This window comes from Diceros bicornis, chromosome 1, assembly GCF_020826845.1.
Source record: "Diceros bicornis minor isolate mBicDic1 chromosome 1, mDicBic1.mat.cur, whole genome shotgun sequence".
In the NCBI taxonomy this organism is placed as follows: domain Eukaryota; kingdom Metazoa; phylum Chordata; class Mammalia; order Perissodactyla; family Rhinocerotidae; genus Diceros; species Diceros bicornis.
In genome coordinates this window covers 86,307,729-86,320,067 of record NC_080740.1, presented here as the reverse complement: position 1 = coordinate 86,320,067, position 12,339 = coordinate 86,307,729, and the positions used below count along the sequence as shown (strand labels likewise).

Sequence of the window (12,339 nt, the reverse complement as noted above, 5' to 3'; positions counted from 1 at the left end):
ACGCTCAGAAGAACCAGAAATCTGGTGACAGCATTATGACAGTCACAGTAACTGCACAGCCCAGCTTTAATCAATAAAGTAACACTGCAAGTTGGTATCATTATGCCAGCTTAAAGATGAGGCCCAAGGTATGTCACTTCCCCGAGACCACACGTAGCAGATCCTTGTGATTTTGTATATCAAATCAAATATTTCACATTAATTCCTCAAGATGTCAGAGAGGCATTTATTGCACTATTAAGAGTTTTCATTTTGGGTCCTCAGCCCCCGTTCTTCCTCTACCCCCACAGCAGCCTACACCTACCTCTCAAGGTGCTTCCTACATCACCCTGTAATGATCAGTTTACTTTTCATTCTCTCTCTAGACCGTGAGTCTTTTCATCGCTGTACCCCATGCGCCTAGCTGTCTGTTGAGCCAACCTAGGGAATTCTGAGTGGGGCAGGGGACTGTAATGATCTCATGGGCATGGACCTAACCAGATTAATTGTCTCAGTGGTTTGTTCCTTAATGCAACCTGGCAATTCTTAGGAAACAGGATGACCTGCTGTCCATGGAATTCTGGTGGCTCTGGGGGTGTTGTTCAGATTTCAAGTCCTGTGGCCGGAGCCCCCAGGGAAAACAGAATGGTCTCTCCCAGCTCTGAGCCTTCACTCCTCGAGCAGCTGTGGACATAGAGAATTGTTTTCATGGAGATCGTAGGTCCAGTTGACATTGCCTTCCCTGTTAGTTTGGGTTTCTGAAAAGCTGAACAAAATGAGCTTTTGTATATCAAATTACATATTTCACATAATTCCTTTAAAATGTCAGAGGTGCATTTATCCTATTAAAGGCTTTCATTTTTGCTATTCTCCCCCTGTTTAGATGCAGATGTTGGACAAATTTCCCATGGAAGGAGGACAGAAGGACCCCAAACAGCGGATCATTCCCTTTCTGCCAGGTGGGTGAGACTCATGCTCTCAGATGGGGACACTGGGGGGTCCAGTACAGCTCCCAGGTCTCTCAGCACATCCTCACTGGGGCATTGTCCCAATGACCAGAGTCTCAGCCATTTGTAGAAATTAGTGCCTAAGAATACGGGCTTTGCGGTTAGATGCTACACCATTTACTCGCTGTATGACCTTAGGCAAGACACGTCACCCCAGGGAGCCTCAGTTTCTCCTGTCTCTAAAATGGGAATAATTAGAGCTCATAAAGTTTTCATAGTGAGTGGCATCTATTATTATAGCTACAGTATTAGTTTTCTATTGCTATGTTAACAAATTACCACCAGTTTAGCAGCTGAAAACAACACCCATTTATTATCTCACAGTTCTGTTGGTCGGAAGTCCAGACAGGGTCGGCTAGGTTCTCTGTGTAGGGTCTCACAAGGCCGAAGTCAAGGTCTTGGCCATGCTGGGCTCTTATCTGGAAGATTTGGGGGAGAATCCACTTCCAGCCTCATTCAGGTTGTTGGCAGAACTCAGTTCCTTGCAGCTATAGAATCGAGATACCTCTTTCCTTCTGGCTGTCAGCTGGGGCCCCCTGGGCTTCCAGAGGCTGCCTGCGTTCCTCATCCATCTTCAGGCTGTAGGGGGACATGGCATCTTTCTTGTGCTTTGAATCTCGCCGACTTGCCTTTCTGCCACCAGTTGGGGAACACTGTCTGCTTTTAAGGGCTCATGCAATTATGTTGTACCCACCTGGCGAATCCAGAATCATCTCTCTCTCTTGCAGTTAACTATGGCATATGATGTAACATGATCCCAGGAGTGAGATCTCATCATATTCACAGGCTCTGGGGCCCTGGGGATTAGGGTGGGACATCTTGGGGCAGCTGTTTTAGAAATTCTGCCTGCCTGCCTACCACAGCTACCAAGCCCTTCTGAGTGCGGGCACCACTCCAGGTGCTGTGGGGCAGTTAATGCAATAACAGCTCGTCCCTGCTCTCAAGACATTCAGTGTCCCTTTTTCCCCAAAAAAATTCCTTAACAAAGGAATAGCATCAGGGCTTCAGCTGAAAAAAATGGATTACCCAAACCGGTGTTATTGCTTCAAGTAATCATAGCTACCGTTTATGGGATGTCTACTGTGGGCTGGTTGCTGGGCTAAGTGCCTTACCTTCATTACCTCATTTAGTCCTCAGAACCACCCTGCAGGGTAGACATTACTGTACGCATTTCACAGATGAAGAAATTGAGGCGCAGAGAAATGATAATCACTTACACAAATGGCAGGTCTGAGATTCAAACGCAGGTATGGCTGGCTCCAGCATTCATACCTAAAGTAGACGGCCCCAGTTCAGATCCCAGTGCCCCCACTCATCCACTCTGGTCCCTTGGGTGAATTACTTAAGCATACCACGTTTCGTTTCTTCATTTCAAGTTGGAGATGATAATGGTGCTTAAATGATGGAGTTGTTATGAGGATTAGGTAAGTGCCTGGCACGTAACTAGCAGCAATCAAGTACTTACTATTATTTTTATGTACAGATAATCAGCAAATTGATGATCACCCTAAATCACAAATATTTAGAGCTGGAAGGGCTCTTCATATCTTTTTCATTTTGCGGACGAGGGAGCAGGCCCAGAGGTGGGGAGACTGCCCCGGTCACACAGGAGCCCACTGTCCCCTCCCCCCTCTAGGGTTCTTCGATCGGCACATCAGTGTGTGCTTCCAGATGTTGTCATCACTGAGCGCGTTTAGAGACAGGGTGGATGTATGTGCCAGGCCCCCATCTACTGGGAGAATCATTTGCCTAAAAAAGCTAATGTTTTTAGTTCTTCCACGGGGAAAGTGTAGTCACACTGGAATTTTTTGCTATTGGAGGAGACCCAGCATGCCAGCTGTGACAGCCAAATATCAGTGCCCAGAGCATGAGCTTTGGGGTCAGACATCCCCAGCCCTGTGACCTCATGTAAACGACATCCCCCACCCCGAGCCTCAGTTTCCACATCTGCAAAATGGGACAATGACCCATGTGTCGCTAGCTTCTCTCCCTAGCACTGAGTAGGTTCTCAGTAAAGGCAGACGCAGGGTCCCAGGACATTCCTTTGGAATTTCTTGATATTTCATATCTTGGAGTCCTACTTAAATGATCGATCTGGAGATTCAAGTTGAACTGGGCTCTAAATATAGGTTTTTCTTCAAGGAAGGAAAGGAAAGCAGTGAGTTATAACTCTTTACTGGATGAAAAGCAAAACCAGCTCTGGAAAAACTTCCCAGGACAGGGAAGAACTTGAGCCGACCCTCTCCTAAGGCCCTGAAAGCTTTCGTGGTTATGTAATCCTTTTCCACCCACAAATTCATGAAAATGCTGTTCTCAGGGACTTGGCCCCATTTTCTCTGCTCAGAGTTCCCACTTGTAGCTCAGAGAGGTCCCCTTGGGTCCCAGCACCCTAGAACATCCTTTCCCAGCCCACCTTTTGGCTTTTCCTCGAGGCCAAGGCCAAGGGCAGGGACGCCAGGAGTAATGTCCCCTCTCCTCGGGGTCAGTTTTCTGCCAGGACTGCCGCGTCAGCAGAACAAAAGCGAGTCTCATGTTAGCACAAAGGCAGGGGGAGGGGAGAGCAGCCTGTGCAATTTTCCAACCCAGCAAAAGCTGGGAAAGCCAGCTTGGCAGAGGACGCGGCTTGAAAAATAGGAATTACAGTTTGGCCTTCCTCCACTGTGGAAAACAAAAGCCTGCCCGTTCCCACCGAAGGCTGTGCTCTCCTCGAGTACCCTTTCCACTCCAGGGAGGCTGGCCTGCCAGGAGGGCCGGGTGCAGTCTCGCCCTCCTTCCCCTCGACTCACACAGAAACATTCACAGCAGGCACAGACCAGGGGCCACGGCCCCATCAGCATTTCACCAGAGGTACCGGCCAAGCTGATACGGCCATCTGGTTCTGTCCCACAGCCCAGGGCCTGAGCGGTCACTCCAGCTCTGCTACGGGTAAATGATGAATTAACCCGTCGGAGGCAGGTCTCAAGAAACCAAGCTAGGGGCTGAGGAAGGAACATGTGCTCTTAATTTCAGAGTTTGAGACAGTATCATCTAACCTATTTTTTTAAAAAAAGTAATTACTCTTTTGTGAGCACCCAGGAAGGGCCAAGCCCTGTGCTGGGTGCATTGTGGAGATTACTACTAAGAGATGGGGGCTGCTTTCCCGTTTTACAGAAGAGGAGACTGAGGCTCTGAAAGGTCAATGCATTTCCCAAGACAGCACAGTCAGTAAGAGACCACCCTGGGGTTGGCCTGAGGCCTCACTGACTGCAGAGCCTGTGGCCTCCCCGGCGGTACCATTGCTGCCGCGGGGCTTCCTGTCCCCCATGCTGGCAGGGCACCTGACATGCGCCCAGAGCCTCCTGTCCCACTGAGGCCACACGGGGACAAGAGAGATGCTTTTGTTCTGTCTCACACCCAGGAGACATTGAAGGCACCTGAGTTCTCCGTCCTTCTCTCTCAGCCCCTGCGGCCCGGGCCTTGGATGAACTCCCTTCGGTGGCGGTGGCTCCGGGATGGGCCTGTGCTGTCCCCGGGGGCTGTGTGCTAGCACCAGGCCTGTTGTGAATATTTTGAGTTAGGTCACAACCTTCTCAGTAAGAGGCCCGTACACCCCACTCTCCACCCTTCCTCTGATTTACAGAGCGGAAATTATACCAAAATGGGACCAGAATGTTTTTGGTAGGAAGTCTTCTCTCATTTTGAGAAACAGATTAGAGGGCAGGACGCATTTGCTGTGCAGGATTTCTCTTCACAGGCACACGTTCCTTATTTTTCCTGAAGGCTCAGGACTCTCCGAGGGGTTCTAACTTGCAAGTGGCCCCACCCAGGAGGGCGGTAATTTGATAATCCTGATGACTGGTGTGGGGTGCTGGGAAGGCTCCCAGCGTTCTCTGGATTTGGCCCAGGGATGCGGAACATCCAGCAGGCTGGGGGACGCTCCCACCCAGGAAAGGACCACCCCACCCATGTCCGCAGGGTCCCTCCCTGTTGGGAAGTGCCGACCGGCAGTGCCAGGAGGGCAGTGCCTGGCACAAGGGCTCGGGGAAAGACTGCACCTATCGAGGGAATGAGGGAGTTCCGGGGAAGCCAGGTTATAAACCCTTTCCCACTTTGCTGCATAATTTGCTTTTTTTATTCTAAATGACATGAGAATGTTCTGATTCTAGAAGGAAATAAATGTTTATGGGAGGAACTTTGGGGAAAGTATAAAGAAGAAAACAAAAAGGCTCTGTCTTGCACCTCTTAAAGACAAGCACTTTGAACCCTGTGATGCATTTTCTTCTAGATTTTTCTTTTCTAACAAGCATGGTGTATCAGAAATTTGACTGACTCATAGGAGCATTAAAACCGTCACCATTATAAAGACAGGAGATTAAGGAATATGTATTTCATCTCATTTGTGGGTTTTTTTTAATGGGTGGAAATGAACCAAAAAAGGCTCACTATTAGGCTGACAGTGTCTGCCTGTTCCTAGTAGTGCTCTTTTGCCCAAGAGCAAGTTCTCCAGTTATTTAAAATGTTATGTTCACCATGTGGTCTTTTTGGGTGGAAATCTCCCTTACTAGCTTGCTTTGCAAATCTTTACATCAAAAGGCTGTTTCCCATCATCCCTTTCGATTCTGTCCTGTTATGAAAACTGTTTCAGACCTTTCCTGCCGTCCTGTTCCTGCTCACCCGAGCTTCATCTGTGGAGACGGCCGTCTCACCAGAGCCGTCTTAGAGCAGTGGTTAATCTCTCCTCGCCCTGCCAGCCTCGTGACCCAGATTCCTCTCCTTAGCCTACCTTCTCGGACCAGAAGTAGGTGAAGCTCTTAGTGGGTCTCTGTGCTCTGCTGTCGGGAGAGCTGTGGTCTCCTGTGCCTTCTTCTTTACTCTGGAGACCTCCTGGTGGCTCTACATAAGTGTAGCAGAGGGGCTTGTCTCCATCCCCCACCTCTTTGGCCATCCTTGATGTCTTATTTCTGACTGCCCACCCCCTGCCTTTGTGACAGATCCCAAGTGGTGAACCCAGGGTGTCTTAATCCTCAGTGCGTGCACTTTGCCACCATCTCCCCACGAGAGGATCTCCTGTTAGACTCTCAGGAACCACTGCTTTGCTTGAAACAAACTTCACCCATAACATTTCAGCATCTTGGCTATTTCCAGAGACCCTCGGTGGCATCATTTATATATTTGTCTTTGCCCGTGACCCGCATCCTCTGCCCATATGTTGGACTGGAGGCTCTGTTACCACACCCCGCTGCTCAGGATGATGCTCTCAGTTATTATGAGAGGGGAGGTAGGAAGGCTGGGAACCCTTCTGTTACAGACACCTAACTGGGGAAGGAATTGGAGGGATTTGTCATCTTGGCAGGTAGAATGCACCTTCGTACATTCATCAAATGTTAGTGCCATGTGGTGAGGGCACAAAATTGACTAAGGCCCGGCCAATCCCTGTTTGCGCAGAGCCCCGTGACTAGTAGGAAAGAAGAAGACGTGTAAATCGATAATGTGATATGTGCAGTCAGAAAGAGACAGGAACTCTTAACCGTTTAAAGTGGGTACAAGTTTCCCAACAGGGATGGTGGATGAGGTGCCCTCTGGGGAGGGCGTTCCAGACAGAGGAGAAGGCACAGATCATGCAAGAACATGGGCTGACTGTTTGGGGAACGTAAGACTAGAGCAGAAAGTATATGAGGGAGGAGGAGGAAAGGAGACTGAACTGTTCAGTTAGGGCGTATCTGAGTGTGGACTATACTGCTCACCCAGTCTGAGGATCCTAGAGTTGGGCGAGGGACCTTAGACCAGGAGGTCTAACCTTCCTTCTTCATTGGTAGGAGCCCCTTCCTTCTGTGGACTGGTTCCAACCTCTCTTATCTCACCAGAACTCATCCCCTGGGTCCCACTCCCTCAAGCTCTTGCACTAGAGCTGTGAACAGGGCTTTGGAGGGCCACACATGGGGTCCTCCAGGCCCTCTGGACATCCAGCAGAGGATGTTGATGGCAGCCAGGAATTTGGGTACTACTCAGACCTACCAAAGACATTCACATCCACATCCTCCCAGATTGCTGAGAACTCGTCACTGCTCCCTTACAACGCTGTGTGCGCTCTCCTCTTCTGCAGGCAAAATTCTCTTCCGACGAAGCCACATCCGGGACGTGGCCGTCAAACGCCTGATACCAATTGATGAATACTGTAAGGTAAGTCTGAGAGATGCTAACACTGCCCTGTGTCTCGTGTTTTCCCTCCAGGTGTTTTTTTTTTTTTTTCCCCCTTTCTGGCTACAAGATGCTTATTGCGAAAAATCAGTACAGTTGAAAGAAATGTAAAGAAATTAGAAAATACCATCACCCATGATCCCTCAACTCAGGCAACAATTACGAAGGCTTCTGCATGTTTCTTTTGTGTCTTTTCTCTCTGCATTCATCTCTTTATGAGGTTGAGTCCATCCCGTGTATATTATTTTTGTTGCTTTTTCTCTTTTCTTTGATATTATAATTGAAGAATTTCCCCATGCTATTAAAAAATCTTGGAGCCAGCTCTGATGGCCTAGTGGTTAAAGTTCAGTGCTCTCACCGCTTCAGTGGCCCAGGTTCACTTCCCGGTCATGGAACCACACCACCTGTCTGTCAGTTGCCATGCTGTGGCGGTGGCGCATGGAGAAGAACTAGAAGGACCTACAACTGCCCATCTTCCTCTACCTTATATGTGGGACACCTCCCACAGCATGGCTTGATAAGCGGTGTGTTGTTCAGCACCTGGGATCTGAACCCACGAACCTCAGGCTGCCGAAGCAGAGTGCACGAACCCAACCACTATGCCACCAGGCCGGCCCCTTATTGACCCTACTTTTTAATGGCTGCATAGTATTCCATTGTGTGTGAATGTTCAAAAAGTTATTCAGCCAACCCCTATTGATGGGCAGCACAGCTAGCTTCCAATCCCTTGAATGTTCTAAACCACAGGGCCTGCCTTTTGGTTACATATCATTTGATTTGGGGCTGTGGTCAGGAAAGAAGCATATTTTTCTTTTGTTTAGCTTCCTTTATCTTTAGTATTTATTTCTCTAACTTAAAATCACTAGCACTTCTGATGCGAGAAGGGTGGGAATAGCAAGAAATGCCTTGAAAATGGAGCAGCAAATGCTCTCTCCCACTAAGATCAGGAACAAAGCAAGTATATTTGCTCTTACCACTTTTGTTCTCCATTTTACTGGAGGTTCTAGCCGATGTAAGCAGGCAAGAAGAAGAAATAGAATGTGTACAGGTTGGAAAGGAAGAAGTAAAACTGCCTAGATTCATAGATGACGTGATGCTCTTATAGAAAATCATAAAGGATCCACAGAAAACCTACTGGAACTGATAAATGAGTTTAGTAAGATCATAGGATACAAGATCAGTATACAAAAATCAATTGTGTTTCTACACGCATTGAGTAATGAACAACTCAAAAATGAAATTAAGAAAATAATTCCACTGACAATAGCATCAAAAAGAACAAAGTACTTAGGAATAAATTTCACAAAAGAAGTATAAGGTTTGTACACTGAAACTACAATACATTGCTGAAAGAAATTAAAGAAGCTTTAAATTAATGGAGAGACATTCCATACTCATAGATTAGAAGACTCAATAGTGTTAACATGGCAGTTCTCCCCCAAGTGATCTGCAGATTCAATATAATCTCTTCAAAATCCTAGTAGGGGTTGTAGAAATTAACGAGCTGATCTTAAAGTGTATGGAGAAATGCAGGGGATCCAAAATAGCCAAAACAATTTTGAAAAAGAACAAAATTGGAGGGCTTGTATTACCTATTTTCAAAACTTCCTACAAAGCTACAGTAATCAAGACAGTGTAGTACTGCCATGAGGATAGGAAGATGGATCAATGGGACAGAATTGAGAATCTAGAAATAAACTCTTATAAAATTATAGTCAACTGATTTTCAAGAAAGGTGCCAAGAAAATGCAAATCAAAACCACACTAAGATATCACCTTACACCTGTTAGAATGGCTATAATCACCAAGACAAAAAGCAACAAATGCTGGAGAGGCTGTGGAGAAACGGGAACCCTAATCCATTGCTGGTGGGAATGCAAACTGGTGCAGCCTCTATGGAAAACAGTATGGAGAGTCCTCAAAAAATTAAAAATAGAAATACCTTATGATCCAGCTATCCCACTACTGGGTATCTACCCAAAAAACCTGAAATCAACAATCCAAAGAGGCTTATGCACCCCTATGTTCATTGCAGCATTATTCACTATAGCCAAGACATGGAAGCAACCCAAGTGTCCCTCGACTGATGATTGGATAAAGAAGATGTGGTATATATATACCATGGAATACTACTCAGCCATAAAAAAAGACAAAATCGTCCCATTTGCAACAACAATTATGGACCTGGAGGGTATTAAGTGAAATAAGCCAGAAAGAGAAAGACAAACAGGGCATGATTTCACTCATATGTGAAAGATAAACCAACACACGCACAGATAGAACTGTTTGGTGGTTACCAGGGGCTAGGGGGGTGGGGGGTGGGCACAAGGGGTGGAGGGATGCACTTATATGGTGACTGATAAACAATAACGTACAACAAAAATTTCACAATAAGAAAAAAGAAAACAAAGAAAGGTGCCAAGAAATTCGATAGGAAAAGGATAATTTTTTTAACAAATACTGTGGGATAATAGAACAGCCATATGTCAAAAAAAAAAAAAAATTAAGTTGGACCCTTACCTCACACCATGCACAAAAAATCAACTCTAAATGGATCATGGACCTAAACATAAGAGCTAAAACTATAAAACTTGTAGAAGAAAACATAGGAGAAAATCTTCGTGACCTTGGTTTAGACAGAGTTCTTAGGTACGACGCCAAAAAAGAAAAATTGATGAATTGGACTTTATTAGACTTACAAACTTATGAACTTCAAAAGAACCGTGAAGAAAATGAAAAGACATACCACAAATTAGGAGAAAAAAGTTGTAAATCATATATCTGATAAGGGTCTTGTATTGAGACTATATAAAGAACTCTGACAACTCAATAATAAAAAGACAACCCAGTTTAAAAACAGACAAAAGATTTGAATGGAAATTTCACCCAAGAAGACATATGATGGTTAATAAGCACATGAAAATGTGTTCAACATCATTAATCATTAGGGCAATGCAAAATAAAACCATGATGAGATACCTACATAGCCACTAGACTAGCTATAATCAACACGACAGACAAGACCAAGAGTTGGTGAGGATGTGGAGAAACTGGAGCCCTCATTCTGGTGGGATGTATGACGGGAAGCCACTTTGGAAAACAGTTTGGCAGTTTCTTAAAAAGTTAAATTTACCATATGACCGCTTTTAGGTATATACTCAAGAGAATTGAAAACTTATGTCCACACAAAGACTTGGATGCAAATGTTCATAGCAACAGTAATTCATAATAGCCCAAAATTGGAAGCAATCCATATATCTATCGTCTGGTGAATAGATAAAGAAAATGTGGAATATCCATACAGTAAAATATTATTCGACAATAAAATGCAGTGAAATATTGATAAATGCTGTAACATGGATGAATCCCAGAAATATGATGCCAAGTGAAAGAAGCCAGATGCAAAAGACTACATACTGTATGATTCCATGTATATGAAATGTGCAGAAAAGGCAAATTTATGGAGACAGAAAGCACGTCAGTGGTTTCCTGGGCCTGGGGGCAGTGGAAGTGGAGATCGACTGCAGATTAGGTTGGGGGAAATTTTTGAGGTGATGGAAAAGTTCTAAAACTAGATTGTGGTGATGGTTGCCCAACTCTATAATTTGCTAAATATCATTGAATTGTGTACTTACAATGGGTGGATTTTATGGTATGTAAATTATACTTCAACAAATCTGTAAAAAAGTTTAAGGGGGCCAGTGTGGGGATAGATGACCCCTGTCTTGGCAGGAGGCGTCATGGCAGGGGGGACAGTCGTTCCTGACCGAACGTCTTCTCTTTGCCAGACGTGACCTCATTTCATGTCTCCAGGAACCTTGAGAAGTAGGTTCTGTTGTTCCCATTGTGTAGATGAGGAAATGGAGGCCCAACCAAGTTGCTCACAGTAACAGTGTTGGAGGATTGGAGAGTTAAACCCAGGCCTTTTAGGCCTCGGCACTCACAGAACACTTGTGGCCTCTCTAAGAAAGTGAAAATTCAAGAGGTCAGAATATTCAAGCGTGTATTTCATAGAGACAGATAAACTCAGACTCCTCTTTCCTGTCGACATCCTTAAAAGGGGCGGAGACAGTCAGGCAGGCAGAGACATCACTGCTGCCTCCCAGCTCTCAGAGGAAACTGCAGATCTTCTCCTCTTTGTCCCTTTCCAAACCTCTGGAGCCTGAAATTCCTTTGTCCAGACCCTATTGGCAAGACCCTTGGGGTCATCTTGCCCAGCTGGAAAGTTCTTGCTTGTACCTTCCCCAGAAACTGTTTTCCCTCAGCCCAAATTATGCTATCCTGCTTCTTCCCAGCCCACCCAACTTCTCTCCAGAGCCACACTTTCCTCACACGCTGGGCTTCACAAGCCCTTGGACGTTGGATTTGGGAAAGGGAAATTTAAAATCCTGAAGCGATAAGGGATAGCAGCAGCTGCCTGCATCTGGCTGATACTTGGATTGTCAGAGGTCATGAATTCGCCTGGATTAACCATAGCAAAGAAACTGCTTATGTTATATGAGCCACATGGAAGTTACCACTCCCTGCTATGAATGCATTATAAGAAGCAGAGTGGGTATTTTGGGGTTTTGGTTGGCCAGATTCCCCTGGGCTAGGCTTCAAAGGGACTGTCCTCCTGGAAGGAGATGAAACTATCCCTTTTGTTACAAAGTCTGCGAAGTGTTTTACGGACTGCGTAGGCTTTTACATAACATTTGGGTATCTGCTATTGACATCGTTGTGAGCTGACTTAAGCCAATTTAATTTATCACAATTAGCTTTATTTTAGTAGAAATTGGTAGTGTCCAATAGGTAAAGATAGATGAGGGCTGTAGATATCCCCAAACCTAGCTACCAGGTACATGTTATAATGGAAGAAACTTTCTGCTCTACCAGACCTATTGCAAAGCTACAGTAATTAACATAGTATGGTGTTGGCACAAGGTTCGACCAACCACTGGAACAAAGTAGAGAATCCAGAAACAGACCCATGTGTATTTGGGCACTTGGACAAAGGCAGCCTTGCAGATCATTAAGGAAAGGTTGGATTCCTTAGTAAATGGGTATCCCTATGGGAAAAAACAAGAAAGATAATAACCCCTACCTCACACCACACGTGTAATCATTTCCAAGAAAATTAAAGACCTAAATGTAAGAGGCAATGCTATAAAAAGTTTTGAAAGATAAAAATAGGAAA

The 12,339-nt window shown here is 45.5% G+C and overlaps 1 protein-coding gene across 1 annotated transcript in view; it reads left to right on the top strand.

Moving 5' to 3' along the window:
• SH3PXD2B (SH3 and PX domains 2B) overlaps positions 1 to 12,339 on the top strand; it is a 100,235-nt gene that overhangs the window by 42,995 nt on the left and 44,901 nt on the right. The window contains exons 3-4 of the mRNA XM_058546042.1: positions 863 to 938; positions 7,069 to 7,145. Of these exons, the coding sequence (XP_058402025.1) occupies positions 863 to 938; positions 7,069 to 7,145 (153 nt within the window). The remainder of the gene's footprint in view (positions 1 to 862; positions 939 to 7,068; positions 7,146 to 12,339) is intronic.